At 37.0% G+C, this 24,219-nt stretch overlaps 1 protein-coding gene across 1 annotated transcript in view; it reads right to left on the bottom strand.

Annotated features, from left to right (window-relative positions):
- Nucleotides 1-24,219, bottom strand: part of LOC140155190 (triple functional domain protein-like) — a 324,171-nt gene that overhangs the window by 299,147 nt on the left and 805 nt on the right. The window contains 1 exon segment of the mRNA XM_072177934.1: nucleotides 134-208. Coding sequence (XP_072034035.1) covers nucleotides 134-208 — 75 coding nt within the window.

Genomic DNA, 24,219 nt, shown 5'->3' with positions numbered 1-24,219 from the left:
TTTTCTGCAATTTTCCTGAATTTTTCTAAATTTTCAAATTGATTGGTGAGGCATGTGCCCCTACCCCCCTGCCCCTACATGTATGACACTACACCAATGGGTTAACCATTACCATCAATTAATAATAATATACCTGATAGATATGCAACCTTCACTCTCAGTAGTGCCAGCACATCACAAGCCCTCAAACCATCACATCGGAAAGCACCTAAAAAAGAAAACAATAAATAAATGTTAATAACAACAATTGAAATTCTCATAACTTCACATCTTTTGTTTAATAACAAAAATCACCTTTAATTTGAGGCAACATAACTGGTTTTAAGCCATCAATTTCTTCACAAGAAACATATTTAAAGCTGGAAAGGAGAGTGATAGTTTCACAACATTCATCTTGCATCTGCGGGACAAATTGGCCTGCTTATTTTGTTCTTACTAATCTAGGGGGTTGCTTGTACTCTGAATATCATTTATATTACAAGATAACACATTTTTCATACTGAGTCATTTCCCCCACCAACTTATTTTACTTCAAATCTCTGTATTGTTTGTGTATTAATCTCGTCTACATAGCTTTCAGAAAATAGGGACTGGCAGGTGCATGAAAAAATATTCATCATCCTCACCATGTACCATTATCACAGTCATCATCATCTTCACCAACATTGCCATTATTATTGTCATCATCACCAGTATTCATCATCAGTATTCATCACCATCAGCATCGTCCTCACCATCATCATTTTCAATGTCATCATCATTAACATGTCATCATCATTAAAATTGTATTCATCATCATCGTTAACACTATAAACACCATCATCACCATCGTCGTCTTCATCGCCAATATCATGTCATCATTACCATCATTATCATTAATAAATTTTAATGCACAGTTATCAAAGAATTTGGTTCCATCACAAAAGACTCTTAGAAAAAGTCACCATTATTAGGGCACAGAAGAAAAAAAATTGCAGTTGCATCATACAATGATGACGATGTGGGCACGTAGCACGAAGAAAGTTTGTATTTTACACTCTTTTTGCCCATGATTGGATTTTACGCTATTTTTGCCCATGATTGGGATGAAAAGGGCTTTATTGTGTTAATGCAAAATTTTGTAAAGATCAAGGTGAATTTTGGTTGAAAAGGGTTTTTTTCATTTCCTTTACCCTCCAGATTTATTTGTCAGAAGGGCACTTTTTTCTTTCATTTTTTGTCAGAGGGGCACTCAGTCCCCCTGCAACTAAGGCAGCTCTTGGCATGAGAATGTGAGATTTTACTATATACTGTGAGAAAGTGCCTAAGCGGGCGATGCATGAGAGTACAGCCCTGCTTTGCGTTCTTCCTTTGATAAATTTTCTGGAACTTTTAGCATTTGATTCTTCACAAGAGTTCAATGATGAGAAAGTTCCGCAACGGTAGATCCTGGGTTACCATTTTAAGAGACTGGATGCAATTCAGTCTTTGTATAATTTCTGCATGCAGAATAGCCTGTTTGAATATCCTGATAATTACCATCTTAGCCATGATGGATTGTAACAATTAATATTTGATTCTTGAATTGAATCAGGTGAAACAAAGATATTTTTGATTAACATGAAACCTCCCATATCACACACATGCTGCTAAGTTTATTCTAACCAAGTCATTATTTAAAATTCAATGCTTCAATGTGCTATACACAATCATGCAGGCAACCCCCTTGAAACATCACAAAACATCACAGCTCAATGTAATGAATTTATTATATGTTACAATGAATGCATCTTCATCAGCATGCATTGTTTCTCCCAGTCATCTATCTTGTCATGTCATCATTTGTATACATGTATGATGCATATGGCATTGGCACACACAATTGATCACAAATGATGCATTATTATTGTGCATAATTGCAGTTGCGTGACCACTTAAAACAATTTCAAGGTCGTTTGCAAAACAAATGTTTGTTTACTTTGCTCTGACCGTTGACTAATCATTAATGCTGATTATGTGACATTTATACAGAGTTAATTTGCATAATTGCCTACATAAAATACAATGATCTTGATTGCGCTTACAATGTACATCTATATGTATAATTATGAGATTAAATTTAAATCCATGTTACATTTTTGTATCATCATTTTCTATATAAAGTACTGTTTATTTTAATGCATACACATGGGTCAATAAACACAATCAATAATGCACAATTTAATACCACATCTTTAATATCACAATATTGTCATAAAATAATCGGCTTAGTCCGATTTTATGGATTATGATATTTTAATGAGTTTCACCGTGCATAAGCCCACCTTATGCCGTCAATGTTAAACGCAGCATTAAATTTGGTCGTGAAATTATGTGTCATTTGCGGACGTGTAATTTGATTACGGGGAAAGTCATCCGCAGACAAATTACAATTTGGGTTTATTATCAATGAAGCACGCTCGCTATCTAGCAGCAAGCTCACCATACTTACATTGATTACATTGGTAGCAAGCCATATAGTACTATCTGTGTAGGCATATCAAGGTAGGCTTTACTTATCACACACACATAAACATATGCAGTAACCGGATCTCAACGGCACACTATGATGCAACTCAATGAGAATAATTAGACTCGTCATGCGCAACTTGGGTATCCCATAGACAATCATCCACGATTCCCTATACTGTTGCAAAGTTGTTTATAAATTCCATTCCAATAAGAGTGTAACTACACATGGAATTCCACTCATTGTGATTATTTCCGTATTTCCTATTCAGCGGGAAAAAATATCATCGCGGCTGATTCAAAGTCAACGTTAAGTCTCAACCAAGCATTGTGATGCAGTATCATGATCAATTTGATACACAAATATCCACTGCTATATTAGATATACAGTTGTGTTTGTCTCTTCAGGCTTTTAATTGCCAGCTCTTCCTCTATCTCTCTATCTTCGTACAAATAATGAGTTACTGTCCACAGCTGGGTGAAGCGACTGACACAGTGCATACACAGTTGAGAGCCGAATTCTCCGTACTCAAATTGACCTACATCATTTTGTGAGTCTGTTTCTCTTTGCTTTCTTGCCCACAGATCATTTCAAATTCCTCTTTTGTTTCTTGCTGTTACACTTAATTGGCTTCCCAATCTATCTACATTGTCAGAATATATCATTAATCATCTGTAATGGTGCATATGATATAGATAACAATGTATTTATTGTACATGTACTATTCCCACTTAGGCCAAATAAAAATAAAAGGTTGTTTCAGGTAACATGCTCTGAAATTTTTTTTCTATTTTTATGAAACAATTTTATTTTGCACATACTGAAATTTCAACACAATTTTACACTTGAATCTAGCCAAATATGGTATACATACAGTATGTATGACTTGGGTGCCACAAAAGCTCTTCTCATACTTCTCAAGTATTGAATCATTTGATTCATTTTGAAATAGCTTACTCACTGTCATACTCAATAATTTATTTATTTTTTGCAGCATCATAAAAATAAAAGGAGTACGAAAATCGCATGATCATAAAGTTTATTGAATTCAACCTTTCCCAGCATGTTATCAGGGCTGAAATCGGAAAAACCTGAATGGTCAGCCAACGAACAAAAACAAAACAATGACCGCCCTGGATCTCAGGACTCATCGACTGGTCACATGGTCGTGGGAAATGTGAAATTTAACAAGTATACTCTTAAAATAGACCCTCGATGTCGCTGTTTTTGTGCTTATTTAGTCCGGGATTTAGTCGTATTGTGGGATTGTGGGAATGATTCATATTAAGGGGGTACTACACCCCTGCCCAAATTTGTGCCTATTTTTGCATTTTTCTCAAAAATTATAGCGCATTGGTGACAAGTAAGATATGTATATTATAGGGGCAAGGATAACAACTACTGCACTGGAAATTTTATTTCAACACAGACAACAGTTGTGGAGTTACAGTCAAAAATGAGGAAAACCAATATTTGATCAATAAATCAATAACTACTTGCCTTGAGTTGCTGAATTTTCAGTGCAGTAGTTGTAGTCCTTGCCCTATAATATACTTGTCACTAATGCGCTGTAATTTTGAGAAAAATTCAAAAATAGGCACAAAATTGGCCAGGGGTGTAGTACCCCCTTAAACTAAAGTCGAAAGACAACTTACTTTGGATGTAAAAAGCGTGGGAAATCTATATAATAATACGCAATGTCTGTCTATCTGTAGGTCTATTTGTGCATAGAGCGGAGCGATCAAACCCTTGGCTACATTACTGAAGTCCCGCTGTTTTCATTTTAAAAAATAATTGCGTATATATATCAAGACCTGTTTCTTTTAAACGATAAAATGTTTTTAAAAAATCATTTTCTAACCAATATTTATAAATAAAATATATGCGATTTCCAACAACTCCATGTCAGAATTTTGAAATGGAAGATTTTATTTTGTCACAAAATCGAATAAATTAAACCAAAAAAAGAGGGACAGGTGGGTTACAGGAAACAAGATTTTATTTTTAGTAGGCCTAAGCATGTTTGCTTAGTGCCCAAATAATTGATTATCCATGTATTGCTTCCCTATTTCCACATCTTCCTCTCCCATTTTCTTTCCTGTTTCCTTTTTCCTCCTATTTTTCCTTTTCAGATTTTGTTCAATCAATCAATCAATATTTTATTAACATTCACCAAACAAACTGGTATAGTTAATATTTACAAATACAAATATTTACAATTGAAATTGTAATATTATTATTGTTCATATCTCTTATTCAAACATCATCCAAGAAAATGAAGATATTTGCTGTCAATATTTCAATGTACAACATAAACCATGAGACATGCGATGCCCCCTCTTGTTTATGATTTGTTTTTGCATGGAAATCTGGCTAAATGGTGGAAACCTATTTCATACCTGCCTCACAGCCTCAGTCATGCAAATTGGGAACATTGAAATTATGATTTTCAATGGTGCAGAATTATTTTTATAAAGATCTCATTTGGGCCAGTTGGTTTGGAACATCAACCTCATGGTCAGCAGGAATTTAGACAGCCAACTGAGCAAACTGTCTTTATATTTAGAGTTCATTATGGAAATTCAAAAACCTGAAGTAAAACAAAGAAATGTTAATGCAAATTAGCACAGGACATTCACCTGGATACATTTTTACCCATCACTAGAATTTTTATCATTTATTTATTTTGTACTCTGAACTATGAAGATGTCATCAAGTAACTCAGGTTTCAAAATGGATCCTCCTTCATCCATTACTTCCTATCCTAGCAAGGAATAATTTTTATAACCATTATCCACTTCAGCACTTATTTTGTTTCAATACATTTGAAGGTATAGAATCACAGATTCATGGATTCTCAAGCAACAGGCGCAATGGCATAACCAGCTATTCACAATCGATGGGGCAGCAAAGGACCCACCATTTCACAGGGGGTCAGTTGAAAGAGGGATAATTGTCAATTGCCATGGATGCATGCATTAAATGCCAGATCATTTGGGGGCATTGGGGGAATGGGACCTGACACTGGGACCTGACCTGACGTACTGTGTTATGAACATTGCGTATGCATTTGACTTATATTTCCATCATAATAATTAAAAGATAGTTCCTGTGCTTTATTCAAAATCTCGGATTTTGACAAAACTATATCACCTAAAGTCTTGATTTTTACAGGGTTTAGTTTAATAAAGTACATTTCAATCGTGTAAACAGCAGAATTTTGAAAAATATTGAGGGTGTCCTCCTCAGCAAATGAATTAATTAAATTGCAATGAAACAAATGAAAGAAAATAATGCAAAGCTTAATGATACAGGCCTTTATGGAAGACATGAACAAACTATAGGCCTATACTGTTATCAAAATTTCACTCCAAACTTTGGACCCTACCCAAGACCTGTTGTGACAGTGAAAGGGCCAAAATAATGTAAAAAATTATACAAAATTTCACTCCAAACTTTGGCATTTTCCCTTTTTCACCTGACACCACCAATTATAACCATCTTTCTCCAACTAATTTGAACCTTAGCAAACTTTCCAAATGTACGCAAATTGTTATGCTTTGTTAAACTCCAAAAGTCGCCCAGAGAAAAGAGAAGGGTGATATTTGTATTGTGAAATCTTAGACACATTCACTTGAAATTTCCCTTTACCTTATTGATGGCCAAGGTTAAGCTACAACTGGAAAGACCTGCTGATGAGTTGACACTATCCCACAATGCAATAACTTGCTTTCTTGTACTTGTGCACTAATCTTTGTATTAAATGCTGACCAACTTGAATCTTGGCCCATTAGGCAAGAAGAAAAAAAAAGGCACAACCAACCCATATTTTACACTTGGGGGGGTTTATTGCCTTAGGGTGAATGATTATGAAATTATTATGAATGAATTTAGAGTTCTCTGTATATTGTTACTTGCCCTAAAGAACACCATATGAAAGTTCTGTTGTGCCATTAGAAAACAAAACCAAGAGATCGATGAAGTCCTACAAATGAGTTTCGTTCTAAGAGGGAAATGGATTACAAATGAAATGTTGATTACATTTCTCCATGCTTTTAAAAAGCATTAATGTCATTTCTGTTTTTGTTGCAGATGGGGAGGGCTGGGGTCTGCTATGAAACAAAACTAGTTAGGGCTCATATTGAAATTCCCTTACACAGGAAGGTGTGCGCCATCCTGCAGCTTTCCTATGCTAGCCTTCTTTTGTTAAAATCCTGTGTGATTATATAACACTGCAATTAGCCACTTAAATTAGGAGCGCGCTTTCCTGGGTTGTGCGATGAGCCATAGTCAGTTTGTTTTCTTCCCATTCATCATGGACCACTTCAAAAGGCAGGGTGTATCACTGATGCATATAATCCATCCGTTTTATGACCGAGCTTTCCTAGGGCACACGCTTTATAGCGAGGGGAATCCTGCCTTCTTTCTGTGTGAAAGCGTGGTAGGGTATTTCAATATGAGCCCTTACATTTATCGATCTTTCTGGTTGTTCACTTTGGCATGTTGGGAAGAGATCAATAACTCTGATGTTATAATTTGGTTCCCTATTTCATGCAATGGTTGATGTCCAGTGCCCTCTCACCTTTTCCTCAAACATTAAAATCATTTGGAATCTAATATAGGCTCCTAATTCTAGATCACTTTGATCATGGAAGTACAAGTGGTACTCGTACTAGTACAAGTAGTACTTGTACTTCCATACTTTGATCTACAAAGAAAAAGAGAGAGCTATGACACCACATTTCTGGCTCTGATATGGTTGACTTGAACATGCCAAAGGAAGTTTTGTTCAGTATTTGCATCAAACCATTGAAAAAAGGTAAAGAATGTGAAACAATCCTCTATTGGCATCACTAGTCACATGTGACTTTGACTATGTACATACCATACTCAAAAACACAGAAAGGAATGTTTACAGAACATTAATTTTCAACTTTTTTCAACTCTACCATTAATATTTAGATGCTTGTTCTCAATATCTTTTGCATAAATTCCTATAACTATCACAGTGCAATTTGCACCCCAAAATTTGTCAGTTGCAACACAAAAGTGTGGTGCAAAATTGCGATACTACGCTGTACTGACTTGTTGATTGTCTGACACTGCACTTCAAATTGCTCAGCATCAAATGATATTGCACCACTACTTTCAAAATTTGATGCAAAAGTGCACCCCAAGGTAAAAAAAAAATCTTTTTGATGTACCCCGGGAAGTACCAACAGTAATAATCAAAATAAAACATAAACATTATGGCATTGATGAGATTGGAAGTTTTCATTCTTTACAACAAAAGACTGAAAGAAATATTGTTTTAAAACTTGATTTGTTGACCTTCTTTTGTTCAGTCTTTTCTTATATTCTACCCATTTCTTCCCTTTTTCACAGCAGGCTTTCTAAATCCTATCTTGAGCAATTTGCATGAACCTGGTCCCATCAGAACCCAAGTACATTCCTGCAACAACAAAACATCATATATCAAAAGCACTCACAAGCAGCTATGAATTGTGGGTATAAATCCAATAAGAAGCCGTGTACAGCACCAGACCAGGTAGTGGATTGAAATGAACCAAATCGGGTGGTCATATTGTGATAACCCATCCAGTAGTGCCAATGGCAACAGGTTTATACCAACTACTGCCAATTCACATCTCACACCCCCTTTTCAAACTCGCTTCACTTGCTCCTTCTAAATAATATCACTGGAGAGCATGCAGGTGGAAAGGGCCTTGTTAAATAACCATATATGAGGGAGGTAAGGTGAAGAAGAACTATGCATAAGGTTAGCCCCCAAATATTTAACAAAGTTTACAAAATTTTGCCCCAAACATTGTTTGTTGGCAGGCTTTTGAATACAATACAATAGAGTACAATAGCTTCTGCTGCCATTCAGCTAGTTTGGTTACAGCAAGTGCTAGTATTATTGACATCTTTTGAGTTGTACTAGAATCACAAGCAGTCCTTAGAGTTTGACAGAAAAATTGACACAAATTTACCTCATTTTGAAACCTGGCTGCTGCCTACCTCTGCCTAATATGGGTTTTATGGACCGTTCAGTATTTACGCCAGGGGGGTGGCAGTTTTAACACAAAAAAATTGACAAAAAATTTCATGTTCCCCCACAAATCCACTTTAAATGTTTTGATTCTTCCCTTGTTTTCCCCTTTTTCTCCATTTAAATCAATCATGGTTCAAGTAAAAAATTCAGATTACCCACTCAAGACCCCCTAAAAATTGGATTCCCAACTTAAAGCCACCACTCCACTGGTGTAAATATTGAACAGTCCTGAAATGTTAAAATGATTACCATAAAGATGTAAGGATGACATCTCTGCTTTCATCACAGCTTACTATTTAAACATGCCATATGCGACTCAATGAAAGTAAACTAGGCACTTAAACAGGTACATGTAGAAACAATACAATAACGTACATGTATAACCAAAAACAATAATTCAGCTGGCAAAATTAAACCTCAAGTTTACCTGTCAAAACGAAAGTTGATTTTACTTCCAATTTTGAAATATCAAAATTGTGATAAAATCAACATTAGTTTGCATGGACATGCAAGTATTTTTGATCAACAACCAGAAGAATGTGTATTCACTGACCTTGAAAGGACATCTTCAGTCTGGCAAATTTTACATTCTTGGGAAAATACAGTATGTATATATGTCATGGATTTTGATAAACAGGTACTAGGTATCAAAGTTCACCAATCACCATACAGCATTTATCACTACTGTTGTAAAATGTTTAATGATGATCTCGCCACACATTTGTCCCTATAAAATCTATATCACTGGACATCATCATGTTTAGTCACATGCCTTTAAACATACATGTAATTGCAGCAACAATGAGTGCAGGTGAATGAAGCAAACTCATAGAGAGCAAAATATTATTAACGAATAACACTAAAGATTTCTTTTTTTAAATTAGTGGGTCACAAAAACAGAATTCACAAAAGTATGCCAAGTCTTAATTAGAACTTTGGTCAGAACCAATGAGATAGAGCATAAGAGTACCCCCCCCCCCACCATGTTTGTGTGTTGCTCAAGAAGGAAAATGGGAACCTCCGGATTATGTCGCTATGTGCCCGTCAAACTTTGATTCAAAAGTGCACTGTTGTTTGCTTTTTGCGTGCAATGCGTTTTGCCAAAAACATGTGCTAAACACTACATGCACAAACCTTGGTAACACTCAACCTTTTAAGAACTTTAGCCGACAAACGCCAGAAGTACACGATTTGCCTTCCATGAACAACAAACCAAAATGGCCAATTTACCATAGCATTTATACACCACAGATTCGCAAAGGAACCAGGCAACTTTGAGTTGTTACCCTTTGGGATGGTACTCTTTGAGTTGGTACTCTTTGGGTTAGTACTCTTTGAGTTGGTACTATTTGGGTTGGTACTCTTTGGGTTGGAACTCTTTGAGTTGGTACTCTTTGAGTTGGTACTCTTTGAGTTGGTACTCTTTGGTTCTAACCTCTTTGGCAAGAACACACGCCTTCTTGGTAGGTAATTGAAATAAACCCTGGTACCATGCTAGGCTATGTCTGGATGCAACATGCATTAAAACCTCACCAATGTCATTCTCCTTCAGAACACAGCTTACAAAACTCATATCCAACAAGTGAACAACATGAGATCAATTCTACACCTTTCAATGTAGTTCACTGAACTCTGTTCTAAGAATGAGGTCATTTTCAGTGATTATAGTGTATTGTCTGGATGCAATATGTGTAAATGAGGAATTCAGTGTGACAGTGTTCACAAGTTTCCCAGCTCTACGTTTTTCTTTTTATAGCAGGATTTTACAAGTCAGAATAAATGCACTGACCTTCACCTGACTTAGCAAACAACGGAATTTTTGACCATAGACAAATGCTTTAATTCTATGGTTTTATGTGTTGATATCCACAGACACCTATTGCACATGGTTTAAGGGGGTACTACACCCCTGGCCAATTTTGTGCCTATTTTTGCATTTTTCTCAAAAAATATAGCGTACTGGTGACAGGTAAGATATGTATATATTATAGGGGCAAAGACTACAACTACTGCACTGAAAATTCAGCAACTCAAGGCAAGAAGTTCTTGATTTATTGATCAAGTATTGGTTTTCCCTCATTTTTAACTGTAACTCCACAACTGTTGTCTGTGCTGAAATAAAATTTCCAGTGCAGTAGTTGTAGTCCTTACCCCTATAATATACATATCTTACTTGTCACCAACGCGCTATAATTTTTTGAGAAAAATTCAAAAATAGGCACAAAATTGGGCAGGGGTACTAGTACCCCCTTAACACAGCATTAGCTTAAAATTCATTGCCTGACGAAAAACACAATTATAAATACTGGTATCTTTTTTATACTGTTTGAACCCTATTTGCAATACGTCCTTCGCTAGAGAAGCAAAACAGACAACAAAATGCTACAGAGATGATCAGTATCTATGCCAGCCAGCCAAGGGATTACAGAGAGAACAACCTTTTTTTTTCAAAAAAGGTAAAGAACATCTTTGCCTGGAAAGAAGGAAGATGAAATCTAAAATGTAGACATTTGAAGAAACAGGGAATGAGCATAGCTAGCTTTTTCCATTCCCCTGTGTATTTGCTATTTGGTATTGACCATGTTGACTGGTTCTTTAATTAGAGGTAATAACCAGTGTTTGAAATTTTGGTTGCCCGATCGCCCGGGACAACCAAAACATGCACCGGACAACCGAAAATAATGCTCTAGTTGTCCAGCGGACAACCAAAAGATCTACAGCCAAAAGTCACTTTTTCAGCATGTTAGTTTGCTCAAACCTGACACAACTGATGAATTGTTAAATATTTAAGAGTAATTGTTCATAAATTGACTACACTCATTCCACTTTATTAGTCACATGTAGTTGTTTTAGATTGCGGCAGCTTACGGACAACCAAAAACTTTGGTGGACAACCAGAAATTACAACCTGGTTGTCCATTTTCTCAATTCGGACACTGGTAATAGTATTGTACCACCAAAGCATATTATGTGTATGGCCATTTCTTTAAGTGCAACATTTTATTTATGTATCAAATAGTACATACAATCCACAACCTGTTAGAAAATTGGACTGGAGTCAAATTTATAATCTTATTGCTTTTGCCCAGGAATGCCAAACTAGTATGCCAACCCCTGTAACCCTCTTCCTCTATCACTGTGAAGTGTAAATTTACAGTCCAATAATAAAAGGAAAGAACTCATTTAGAGCATTTTTATTTTCACACATTTCACGCAAAAAAGTCTAAAATGCACATTTAAATTTGATGCAAGTTTATTGAAATAATTTGAAGTTATTTCTCTACAGTTTCTGTTGACACTCAACTTGCTGTCAGATTAACTTGAATACAATGTATTGCGCCAAAATGGACCTGGTCATACCGCAAACAAGATGATGCCGCAAAATATATAAAAACAGAACAGAAACAAAAGTACTCGTAAGTTGTGTTCAGACGATCATAGAATTCTTGAAGATTGGTGTGCTCGAGAATTGTGATTCCAAAGTAAATCCCGAGTATGTCTCCACACATCTCAATCGAATCCTGGAATCCCCCAGTTTTGCAATACCTGATAACGGCAACTCTGAAATTACAACCGGATGCTAATTGTGACCCCTCTTGCGGGCCCCCAAATTGAGCTGTATTAAATATAATTAAACCAAGATCATAGTTAAAAGCTCGGCACTCAAAAATTGCAAAATGTGTGGTTCACACAGTGGTAGCAGTGGAGGACCACTCAAGGAATCATGAAATCTCCTAAATTTCTTGGGGATAAATTTGGGGGTAAATTTAGGATTGGAATTCTCGGGACAGTTCAAATGGCGGCTTTTCCCAAGTTTTTTTTCTTGAGAGCCGAAAATCCCTCGGTGTGAATGTGTCAATTGAAGTTACAAGGCCATGTCAACTTAGGTTTCATTTTCTACTTGACCGTTTCTTGTTTGTCCATTCTATACAAATTGCTCAAATTCACAGAAATTTCAAGAAAATTACACATTATTGGGTCAAACTTCAGTTGAGAGTGTGACAGCTAGATGTAGAAGACAACTAGCAAAGCTTGAGGGCAATCTGTGTTCAACTTCAAAATAAAATAAAATTGATACATACATAATTTATAACCCCAATTGACTTGTATATATGCAACACAAATATCCTTCAGTTTTTTAAGATGACAATTTCCACAAATGCCACAAATCACAATTCAAATCATCACATCTCCCTCTAATTGCAGCCCTGTGTTTGTTTACTTCACTCGCAAAATACAAGAAGAGTCCTTGAAAAGGACAAGCTCAGGTACAGGTTGTATAGAGAACATGATGTTGAAGAACTGCATGATATTTAACCCAGAGTCAAAGGTCATGGGGCCAAAATGTATATACCCGGGGTAATACCCCCCCCCCAGCACACAATGCCGTATGAGGTATAAAATTTCAAGAACAAATTTTAGTTCCAATTCAAGTAGATTTTAATTTCATGCTCAAAATGAAAAGAATGAAAATACCATCAGAACATACAGTTACATAGATCTGTGAGTACCACACATAAAGCTTATCATATCAAAGTCACTTTAATTACAACTGCTTTGAACTTGTACCTTGAGGTGTCACTATATAAATCTATAAATATTTGAAACTAAATTTAATGCCTCCAAATGACCTCTAAGATATGACCCCTTTATTTATTTTTTCTTCATTTTAATACATCAGCTCAGAGCATGCATGCATTGATTAGAAACAACAGAATGTATATACTGCCCAGAAGATGAAGCAGAATTAAACTATTCATACATTAATTGCTAAAACAATACAGCTTTCTGAAGGAAGACACATTTGCAGGGTTGCCAAACCTGCGATTTGGTAGCCCAATTGGGCGACTTTTGAAGATTTTCCTCGCGACTTTTGACAATTTCCTGTCCCATAGAAACCAATGGTTAAGAAAAAATTTGGGCGACTTTTCAACATTGGCTCCCGCGACTTCCGATAGTTTCCTGCCCCATAGAAACCAATGGTAAAGAGAAAAATGGGTGACTTTTCTATTATTTGACCCGCGATTGGGGCTGAAATCTTTTGGCAACACTGTACATTTGGGCAAAGGCAGGTGATCTTCCTTTTATACACTCGATCTTCATTTCAAAATGCCTCTTGTCAAAAAACTGACATTTTTCACAAATAATTAATGATTTTGTTCACAATCGGGACTTCTAATTACCCTTCAAGTTTAAAACAGCACTACTTCCAAACAAAATGTACAAAAATACATGCCAAACTAAGTGAGAATAACCAAAACTAGAGCAAAACTATTCAAGGAAAAAATAACAATCATCTAAAAATTACAAATTCAACAGAAAATCACTTTGCTTCTCCATAATATGCTTGCTAACAATTTGCAAATGATGTAACTTAGCAACAGCACTTCACTTTCACTTCAAAGTGCCTATTTTTCATGCCAACTTTTCGTTCCCTTCCATAATCATCACTATTTCTAATCAACACGGTCCATACACAATCTTTAATTCCATTGACTAAGTGCGAGATTAATGGTTTCACTGACAATGCTATAGATTAATGGTGCAATCCAATAATAGCAAGGAGCACGCTGTTCTCATACACACGCTACCCTTGTTCTATGCCAAGATGCTGTGGCTGCTCTCTAGTCAGACTCACAGGACTTCAAATTTACCCTTCCCTCAACCTATATATGCCATACAGACATACATGTATGTATGTGATGTTTCATGTCAAAAACAGACACTTTGGGCAGGTTATCAATTTTAAGGTTTTTACAGATATTTTGCTCCACAACACCATTTTCCCCAATGAAATCGGACATTCCGAAGTGGAAGATATTGAGTTTGTAACTTATGGTATTATAAAATTGGAAATTGAGATATCGGCCTTTAAAAATATCATTGACAATGTTGAGAGTAGGAATTAACTTGACCTTGAAAAATGTCTCAAAAAATACAAGATGCCAGTTATATTCCGGACAGTCTGAAAGTGGTATCGGAGAAGATTTTGAACATTAATAACACCACAAATTCGCAACAAATCCAAATTGTGAAAAAAAAACCGATCCTGCCCAAAAGTGTCTGCTTTCGATATATACCACGTCACATATAAATGAACCAATACGACTCTTAAGACAGCGGTTCTTAGTCACGCATGCTTTATTGTTTTGTTATATTCAATGGTAGGTATAAAAGCAGGTGTAAAGAGACAAATATGTGTCCAATCGTCTTGGACTAAACAATCTCCTGCTGCTGAGATGCTGCTGTTGCCCAAGTGTCAATGACTCATGCAGTATTTCTACAAGTAAATTTCTCTTGTCGTCTTCTCCGTATGCCTGCCGTATTTGCACAAGTAAATTCTTGCTCAAAATTCTGACTCAAACAAAATTCTTGATCACTTACATGGTGTGAACTGAAAACAAATTTCCTTTCATCATATGCATGGACGATCAAATCCTATTACAAATCAAGCTGCTTTTGTTTTTGAACAATATCTATGCTACTTCATTGTATAGTATTTAAACTTGAATGCATTTAAGTGTATTAATGTCGCTAATCCGTGGATTTGTGAATAGAAATGCTGGTCCATCGGTCATACCATTTCCTAATTTACACATCAAGTCACTTTACACAGAAAAAGAACAAAGAAATGGAACATTTTATTGGATCATGAGATTATTGGGGAATGGGCTTATTTCTGTCATGGAAGTCTTTTTGATGAAAACCTTTTATTTTATTTATCCAGTAACACATTCTATAATTAAAATTTACACAACAGAATCAACACAGTTCCTGACTCTTCCCTGGGGTAAATCTGATATTTCAACCTGCCTGCCGTTTGTTTGGATGTTTGTTTATACAATGCCTAGTACTGGCAGCATATGATGAAATCAGGAATACCCTTTGGTCAATTTCAACTATTTTGCTACCATCATTTCAATGTCCAAAACTGAATGATATGAATTTTGGTACTTAGAAAAAATTTATTTTAATTAATATTAAAATGCATGCTTACTTCATAAAGCATCAATATGCAAATAATGTCTAACCCCAGCATTAACTGTTTGGCATACAGTAGGCTTAGAAACCAGAGGCTTGGGGCTCAGCCCCCCCCCCCAATAATTTTGAAATGGGGGGGCTTGAATACCCTTCAGATGCATGCTTATTTCATAAAGCATCAATGCAAATACATGTAATGGCTAACCCCAGCATTGACTGTTTGGCATATGCTTAGGAACCAGAGGCTTGGGGCTCAGACCCCTCCTGGCACCCCCATAATGGGTCATCAACAAATGTTCATTCTGTCAGCCCTCCCAATGTTGCAAATCTTCCTAGTGAGCCACTGGTGGGTTCTGAATTCAACAGTCTCACTTGCCTGAGAAAACAGGTACAGGCTGAGTCAAAAAGAAGTAAACTCATGTTTGAGGGGCTGTAACTCGAGATCTGCAAGGAATCTGCTAAATATAAAAATACCACTGGAAAGAGCAAATTCTACACGTCTAAATAAAAAAAAAAAAAGAATTGTTGCAATTGCTTACAGGAAACTAAAGTTATCCTCATTTGAATACGACCACCCATTTTTGTAGCTGCACACGGCTGATTGATTTTCATCCATTTCAATTTCGATGAATCAGCAAAATGCTAACAGGATTTATTGTTGAAAAGACAACTTTTGCTTTTAATTAATATTCAACAAAGTCCATGACGGTACTATAGTTTGTAAGGGATACCAATTCAAGTCTTTACGAACGATCCGGCAGAAGCTTGATTGGTGAATGTTGGGTAAAGGATTGAGCTGATCTTTGGACTTGCTGTAACGCATGTCTAACTCTAGCAATGTTCACTTGTGATCTAGCAGTTCGTGGTCTGCCTGAAGCTTCCGGCTGTCTGTTCCTTAGTGTCCCATGCACATTAAGCTTGTTTACTTTCTTATATATTTCCGCCTTACATGAAACCCGGTTAGCTGTAGGAAATTGGAGACGAAAAAAAGACGCTGAACTTCAGTGGGACTCTCATGATACTTCGTCGACAGAAACGTGCTCTCCCGTGCGTTAAAGTGTGGTGCCATGTTGTCATTTGGCCCGTTTTATTATAATGTAGTGCAATGAGGTAAAATTCATAATTCAAAAGAGCCCTTTAACATGTAGGAATTATTGATCAAAACCACACCTGTCACAGAACTTTTGCATTTGAATGTCGCGCCTTACCAATCAATATAATAGGTAGGCCCTACTTGGGAAGTGAAACCGTGTGCAGCTACAAAAATGGGTGGTTGTATTCAAATGAGTATAACTTGAGTTTGCTGTGAGCAATTCCAACAATTTCTTTTTTAAATTAGACGTGTCGAATTTGCTCTTTCCAGTGGTATTTTCATTTTAGCAGATTCCCTACAGATCTTGAGTTACAGCCCCTCAAACATGAGTTTACTTCTTTTTGACTCAGCCTGTATGTCATACTTTCTACCTTCCTGATACGCAGAATTTTATTTGCATTTATCGTATCTATTGTTTTACATTTGCCATACTCATGATTTGCTTATTATGATTGACTGATTGTTCTAAAAATGCCCCAATTAGAACATTGATGAACTGTAACAAGCCACTAATTATTCTTGAAACTCCCATCCACACTGTGTTCAGATACACTTTCCACTGCAATATCTACATTCTACATGTAATGATGTAAGTAACTACCCGGTACTTATTCTCAAGCAAAAATCCAACTTAGGGCTCATATTGAAAAACAGAAATACCCTACCACGCTTTCACACAGAAAGAAGGCGGGATTCTCCTCGCTAAGCGCGCGCCTCAGGAAAGCTCGGTCATAAAACGGATTATAAAGATGGATTATATGCATCAGTGATACACCCTGCCTTTTGAAGTGGTCCATGACGAATGGGAAGAAAACTAACCGACTATGGCTCATCGCACAACCCAGGAAAGCGCGCTCCTATTTAAGTGGCTAATTGCAGTGTTATAATCACACAGGATTTTAACAAAAGAAGGCTAGCATAGGAAAGCTGCAGGATGGCGCACACCTTCCTGTGTAAGGGAATTTCAATATGAGCCCTTACATGTTTTCATTATATTCTAGTATACATGTAGGTCTATATTTATTGCAAAAGCCTGCTGTTATTGTATTGATTTTGCAGAAAAAAAATCTTTCAAACTGCTCTAAACGTTGCTCAATCACAGGCGTACACAGCTTGTTACTCAAGGTGTACGCACCTGGTAATTTTACCTGGTTATTTTTCATAATTTGCTAGAGCATGAAAAAGCTATAAAAAAATAAGTACACAAACGTTTCCCCTTTCACATAATATCCCATCAACTTGTCACTCTCATCCCCTCAACAAAAATCCCCACAAGCAATATTTACACAAGTTCATAGCACTTTGAAAGTTCTTTCATTAATAGGCACATGAATTCACAGGTAATACTGCAAAATTCAAACACAATAGTCCCAGGCAAGCTTGCCCCTTGACCCCAATCTGATGGATTTTTAAATAGTCATTCATAATTCTAACCCTACTATACATTGTGCACTGTTCTACCTTTAACCTGCATAACCTCTACCTAAAAACTGGACATTTATATAGTGTGTTTGAAATCACAGTGAAAAAATATTTTGTCACACAATTCAAGGCAGGTAGTGAATGACTATTTGGCAGGGTTAACATTGTCCCTGTAAAAATAGGGTTGTTCATGCATTTGTAGTGAAGATATGACTTAGAATGATGTTTATCATATACCGTATTTTGTCAAATAGTCGCCCCCCTCAAATAAACTTTTTTCAACCAAGATGTTTCAAAAATTCCGATATTTCCATGCTATCTTGTGTAGTAAGCTTACCAAGTTGCTCACATGGTCAATAATAGCAGCAATAAATGGCGAAAATCTGCATTGGAAACCCGGAAGTGAACCAAAAGTCATGGGAAAATGTAATGCCCCCGGGGCGTTTATTTGACGAAATACGGTATAGCAAAAGTTTGCAATATGTTTCGCATAATATTTTGCCTATACACCTCGTATTTAACTCAAGTTATTTTCTTGGTTGTTCTCGTGATTGCTCTTTTCATTTGAGTATTATACCTGGTGTAAATATGTTTGCTTCGCCACTTTGGTATTATTTGCGTTAAAAGTATCCTTATTTGTTTTGAATTTTTCATATTCAATTTGATACTGTGTTTTGCCATTTTTGATATTACATTGAATTGATCATATGTTATATTGCTTCGCTGTATACTTCATTTTCTTTTTTTTTTTTCTACTCACGTGTTATCTATGTAGTGTACAGCTTGGCTTTTTAAAAAATTCGTGTTTTATGATTCTAATTTCATCTTCTGTTTGATATTTGTAAGCAGTATATTGCTGTTTTTTATTCAAAATTGTTGTCTGGTTAAACTTATTTTGCTTTATTGCTTATGCCGTCACTTTGAACATTTCACTTAGATGTTTCTTTGCTCATTTTGCATGTATTTTTTTTCCGTGCAATACCTTTTGTGCAATGTTCAACGTGTGCCTATTTCATTTGTTTCTTATTTCTTAATGATGTATATTTATATTTTAATGGGTATTTTGTTTTTACGTACACATGTATTAATTGTAAAGCGCCTTGTGGTCTTTGATGTAATGCGCTATATAAGAATAAATTAGTATTATTATTATTATTATAGCGGTAAATGCAAATAGAAAACAAAATTAAACTTCTACGCTACTCAAATTTGGTGCACTCACTCACCGTAACACTTTCACAGGGTCAACCAGCATCTTCAGTGGATGTATAGCTCTGAAGATTTGTTGTTGCTAGTGATGTTGAGACCCCTCCGATGATGTCATAATGTGTAGATCTCGGTCAGGAGGTTGTCCCAGACAGGGTCAATGTCTAACCCTTCATCATCGGAGGTGTCTCAACATCACAAGCAACAACAAATCATCAGAGAAATAACATCCACTGAAGATGCCGGTGAAAGCGCTCCGGTGAGTGTACCAAATTTGAGCAGCGTAGAAGTTTAATTTTGCTTTCAAGATATGACTTGTTTGGTATTTGCTAGAGCCAGAGCTCTAGTCTACAATCTTGGAATTAGTCTTGGAACGCTTGTATGTAAATAACGGAAAACTGTCACCCCTTTCCCCCATGCGATGTTGAGAAAAGCCCAATGTGTCCAACATTGATTGATGGGGATGGGGGAGGGGTAAATCATTGTTGTAGATGTCATATTTGTTCCCAATATGTCATTTCCATGATCATCAGAAATTCTGTACGGAATTTACGGCAGAGTGTGCCAAGCGTTCCAAGTACTTATTTCCAAGATTGTAGGTGTATATCCGGTGTATATTCCTTAGGGCTCATATTGAAATTCCCTTACACAGGAAGGTGTGCGCCATCCTGCAGCTTTCCTATGCTAGCCTTCTTTTGTTAAAATCCTGTGTGATTATAACACTGCAATTAGCCACTTAAATTAGGAGCGCTTTCCTGGGTTGTGCGATGAGCCATAGTCAGTTTGTTTTCTTCCCATTCATCATGGACCACTTCAAAAGGCAGGGTGTATCACTGATGCATATAATCCATCTTTATAATCCGTTTAATGACCGAGCTTTCCTGAGGCGCGGGCTTAGCGAGGGGAATCCTGCCTTCTTTCTGTGTGAAAGCGTATGAGCCCTTACCGGAACGTTTTCACAGATTTGTTGAGACCCCCCTGATGATGTCATAGGTGTAGATAGGTCAGGAGGTTGTCTCAGACAGGGTCAATGTGTAACTGTAACCCTTCATCATCGGAGGTGTCTCAACATCACTAGCAACAACAAATCTTCAGAGAAATAACATCTGCTGATGATGCCGGTTCACCCGGTGAAAGCGCTCCGGTGAGTGTACCAAATTTGAGCACCATAGAAGTTAAATTTTGCTTTCAAGATATGACTTTAGTCCATCACAACATCTTAGGACTTCTTCTGATGAAGATGTGTGTCACACATCGAAAATTCAAGGTTAGTGAATTTTTGTGCTGAAAGTCAGTTTAAACTTTTGGAAAAAGATATGACTTGTTTGGTATTTTCTAGAGCCAGACCTCCAGCCAAGGTGTATATTCGAACTCATCTGTAGGCCATGCAAAACAAAATAGGCATATTGCACAATACTCTGGCATGAATTTATGCTTTGAATTATATAGACCTGGTCGTCACACATACAATCTTATTTTTACATTCATGGGAATGATTTTCAACAGCCTATGTTTTCAAGTAAACTGGAGAGTAGACTCACTAACCCTAACGCTACTAGACCACGCAAAACCATACAGCACAAAGCGACTGCAAGACCATGCATCCCCAGGGGCGTCGCTATTGTGAATTGTAGACCCAAATTTTTTTAGCCAGGACAGCACTCAAGAATCTAAAAAGTGGGGGGGATCAAAATATTTTCTTTACTTAGTAATTAAGTATAACATTTACAATAGGCCTAAAGTAACAACAGCACAATTTCGAAAGAAATTAATCTTTTATATGATCCTAGCAATTTGCCGACAATCACATAGCTTTCACTACATTTGCCGACAATCACATGATTTTGACGACAACAGTTCCCGGGTGGGAAAACAACTTTTCTCTTCACCTTCTTTCCTTCCACTTAGGCAAAAAGCAGAGAGTTAGTTAGGGTTTTAGATAGTCCATTGAAACATTTTGACCAGCAGCAAAGGCTAGTGCTAGAAGTTTGTTACATGCTGTGAAAATTAAGCAGGCATGAGAATAGATTTCCATGACAAAACAGGAAAATTCTAAAAAAGCAGGAAAAAGAGCAGAAAATGTAGCAAAAATCTCCAAAATGGGCTAAAAATAAATAAAAATGCAAAAATTTGGACAACAAAAAGGCAGGAAAATTCTCATGCCCGATTAGGGCTTAACCGATTATCGGATCAGCCCGATACATTCATCACTGGTAAAATATCGGATCGGTTCAGCCACAAAGTGGGATTTTGAGACAGTGCATTCCTTCTCACGGTGTAGGGTTGTGTACAGTGCTGTACGGTGCAAAAACTGATTGAGGCGCCAATGGCTCCTAACTTTATAAATTTGGGCGCCCATATTTTGCTCCCAGGTAAAAAATCTGAGGCGCCAACTGAACAGCCATGTGTGTTGAATGTTCATAGCTGCTGTACTCAATCTACATATTCCCATTGAACGCTACATACTTCATACACAGCATGTACAGTGTAGGCCTGTATGTTATCCAGGAAGTCTCCATCGAGATATCATGATAAATGGATATTCATAGCATACATTCGTACTCTTGAATACTACGTTACATACATGTTTTGCATTTGCTGGCGATTAAAAGCTTCAACAGTTGGGCGCCATTGGCGCCAGGGATTGAATATTTAGTCGCCTCAGAAAATATCTAGTCGCCAATGCGCCTAAAATGGTCGCACCGTACAGCACTGGTTGTGTATATTTTGCTTGGCTTTTGTTTCATTTTGGATTTTTGGTCAAAGATTTTTCTTTTTCCCAAAATCTGGAGATCCGTATGGGGGTACAGTAATAAAATTTGGTAAGTGGTAGCAGGGCGAGAGGTTCTCAAAATGATCAGATTTTGAGCACAAAATATGCTAATAGAGTAGCTAATTAGCATAATTTATGCATATGGTTATTTTTTCCAAATTCCGTCTGTGCAAGTTGTAAGTTCAATTTCTTGGAACTGGTAAGGCATAGTGATGTGACTTGGTGGAGGGGTGGCAATGACATTTCAGCTCATAGTGTTACATACCATATTCATGACATAAACCCTTCATAAATACGCATGCGGGATAGCGATTTTTGTGAATCATGATGAACAGAAACTGCCATTTTAGCCAACTCATGCGTTCTATTCACTAGATAAAGCGGTTTGAAAATTTCCTTTTGGTTGACATAAATCGAACCAAATTTTCAATAACTTGTAGAAATGTAGAATTTCAATTTTTTATTTAAAATAAAGTTTAATGTTGTTTTGAGGAATGACAAAGTTGTTGTTGGAAACTAAGATGTTTATTTCAACTCTTGATGTACTAGGTAATTTGTGAAGAGGCAGCCCTCGAATTAAGGATCTGAAGGGGCACGGCAACTTTCTTAGGGCAAGTTGAAAATTGCCTTGGATTTTCACTGAAAAGGCAAGGCAGCACAGCAGTTTGCAATATTTCAAGAGGGCATCATTCATGGTAACTGTTGAAAATTTGAGAAGGGAAGGCAAGGCAATTTCTCAGAAGTGAAGAAAACACACACAAACATAGATAGATGATTTTATAATGAAGGGGCAGGGCTGGGGCACCGACGGCAACTTCATTAGAGGGACTGCCTTGGATAAAGGGCATATATTTTGAGGGCATTACGGCAGTGGGGATGGGCACCCACGGCAAAATGCCATGGGTGCTGTGGGTTAATTTGAGGGCTGTGAAGAGGTTTCCTTATTTGAGTGATAGTAGGATATGTGGACGTCCGGACGTAGGCTAAAATAGTACTTTGACATGCTCTCACGTCTCAATTGGGGATCGAATTTTTACTTATTATGTTTCGGAATTGAAGCCAACTATAAAAGTAGACCATTTCATGGACTGTAATTGGTGTACATGTATGTATATCACATTTTGAATAGTGAGTGAGAAGTGACCAATTGGGTCTTACTCAGAATACAGCGTCCGTATGGTACTGGAAATTATTGTGTGCTCAGTCAGTGTCATATTCAGTGTCATAATGGGTTCAGCATTCGGCTTCACCCAGTATGACACTTCACGCTCGGTAATTTCCTGTAAAATTTGTCTGCTTCACCTTAAAACTAATGACATCATCACATACACATACAAGGGTGAAAATCCTACAGGCCTTGTTTCAGCGCCATCATCAGTTGCCATACATAAATATTATAGCTCATTGAGATTTTAAAACATCACAATACCAGGTTACACTTTTAGTCTTGCTCGAGAAGTCTAGGCAAGAATTTGCTCACCGATAGCTTCACATTCTAGGCTAGAGACCATTGCATTCAAAATCTAGTCGGATTCACTGAAGCATGACAGCATGTAAAGCAATGGAAGTTCAGAAGTAAAAACAGCCGATCACGACATGTGATTGCATCAAAAATGTTGCTAAAATTACACTTCAGCAACATTTTAGACTGTTCAAAATAGGCAAATCTTGCTCCAAAGATACAAATATCCAAATTTCAACATTAACAGGAAAAATAACCTCCAGTGCAAAAAATTGCACCGCTGTCCGAAGATATAGCAAAGCACTCTCGAATGTGTAACTGGTGCAAATTCGAAGCTAGAGTTCTCAAGTAATTTTTGTCCTGATCCATAGCCCATCACCATACAGTCTTACATACACAAGAATCAAGAAATGTGAACCAAAATGGGGTTTTGCTGCAAATCAGCTGCATGCTGCATTATGTCAACAGGCATGATGGGAGGTTCGAATTTGAGCTAAAGCCTAGTATTATTGATGAAAGTGGACTATTGTCAAGTGTGGCTGCCTGTGTGTCACTGGATATTCTGTTGGTCGGACATCTGGGCATGAACCGGCTGACAATAGCACTGGAGACTGGAGAGAAAACAACATTAGCATTCACTGAACTCTGGAGTGTATCACAAGCTATCACACTATTGTGCCAGGTTCGACTCTCTGCAAATTCACTCGGTCGGACTCGGACTTGGGAACAATTGTCCCCT

Source organism: Amphiura filiformis, chromosome 6 (assembly GCF_039555335.1).
Source record: "Amphiura filiformis chromosome 6, Afil_fr2py, whole genome shotgun sequence".
Taxonomy (NCBI): domain Eukaryota; kingdom Metazoa; phylum Echinodermata; class Ophiuroidea; order Amphilepidida; family Amphiuridae; genus Amphiura; species Amphiura filiformis.
The sequence above is the reverse complement of the archived record's forward strand: the minus strand, read 5'-3'. Positions and strand labels throughout refer to the sequence as shown.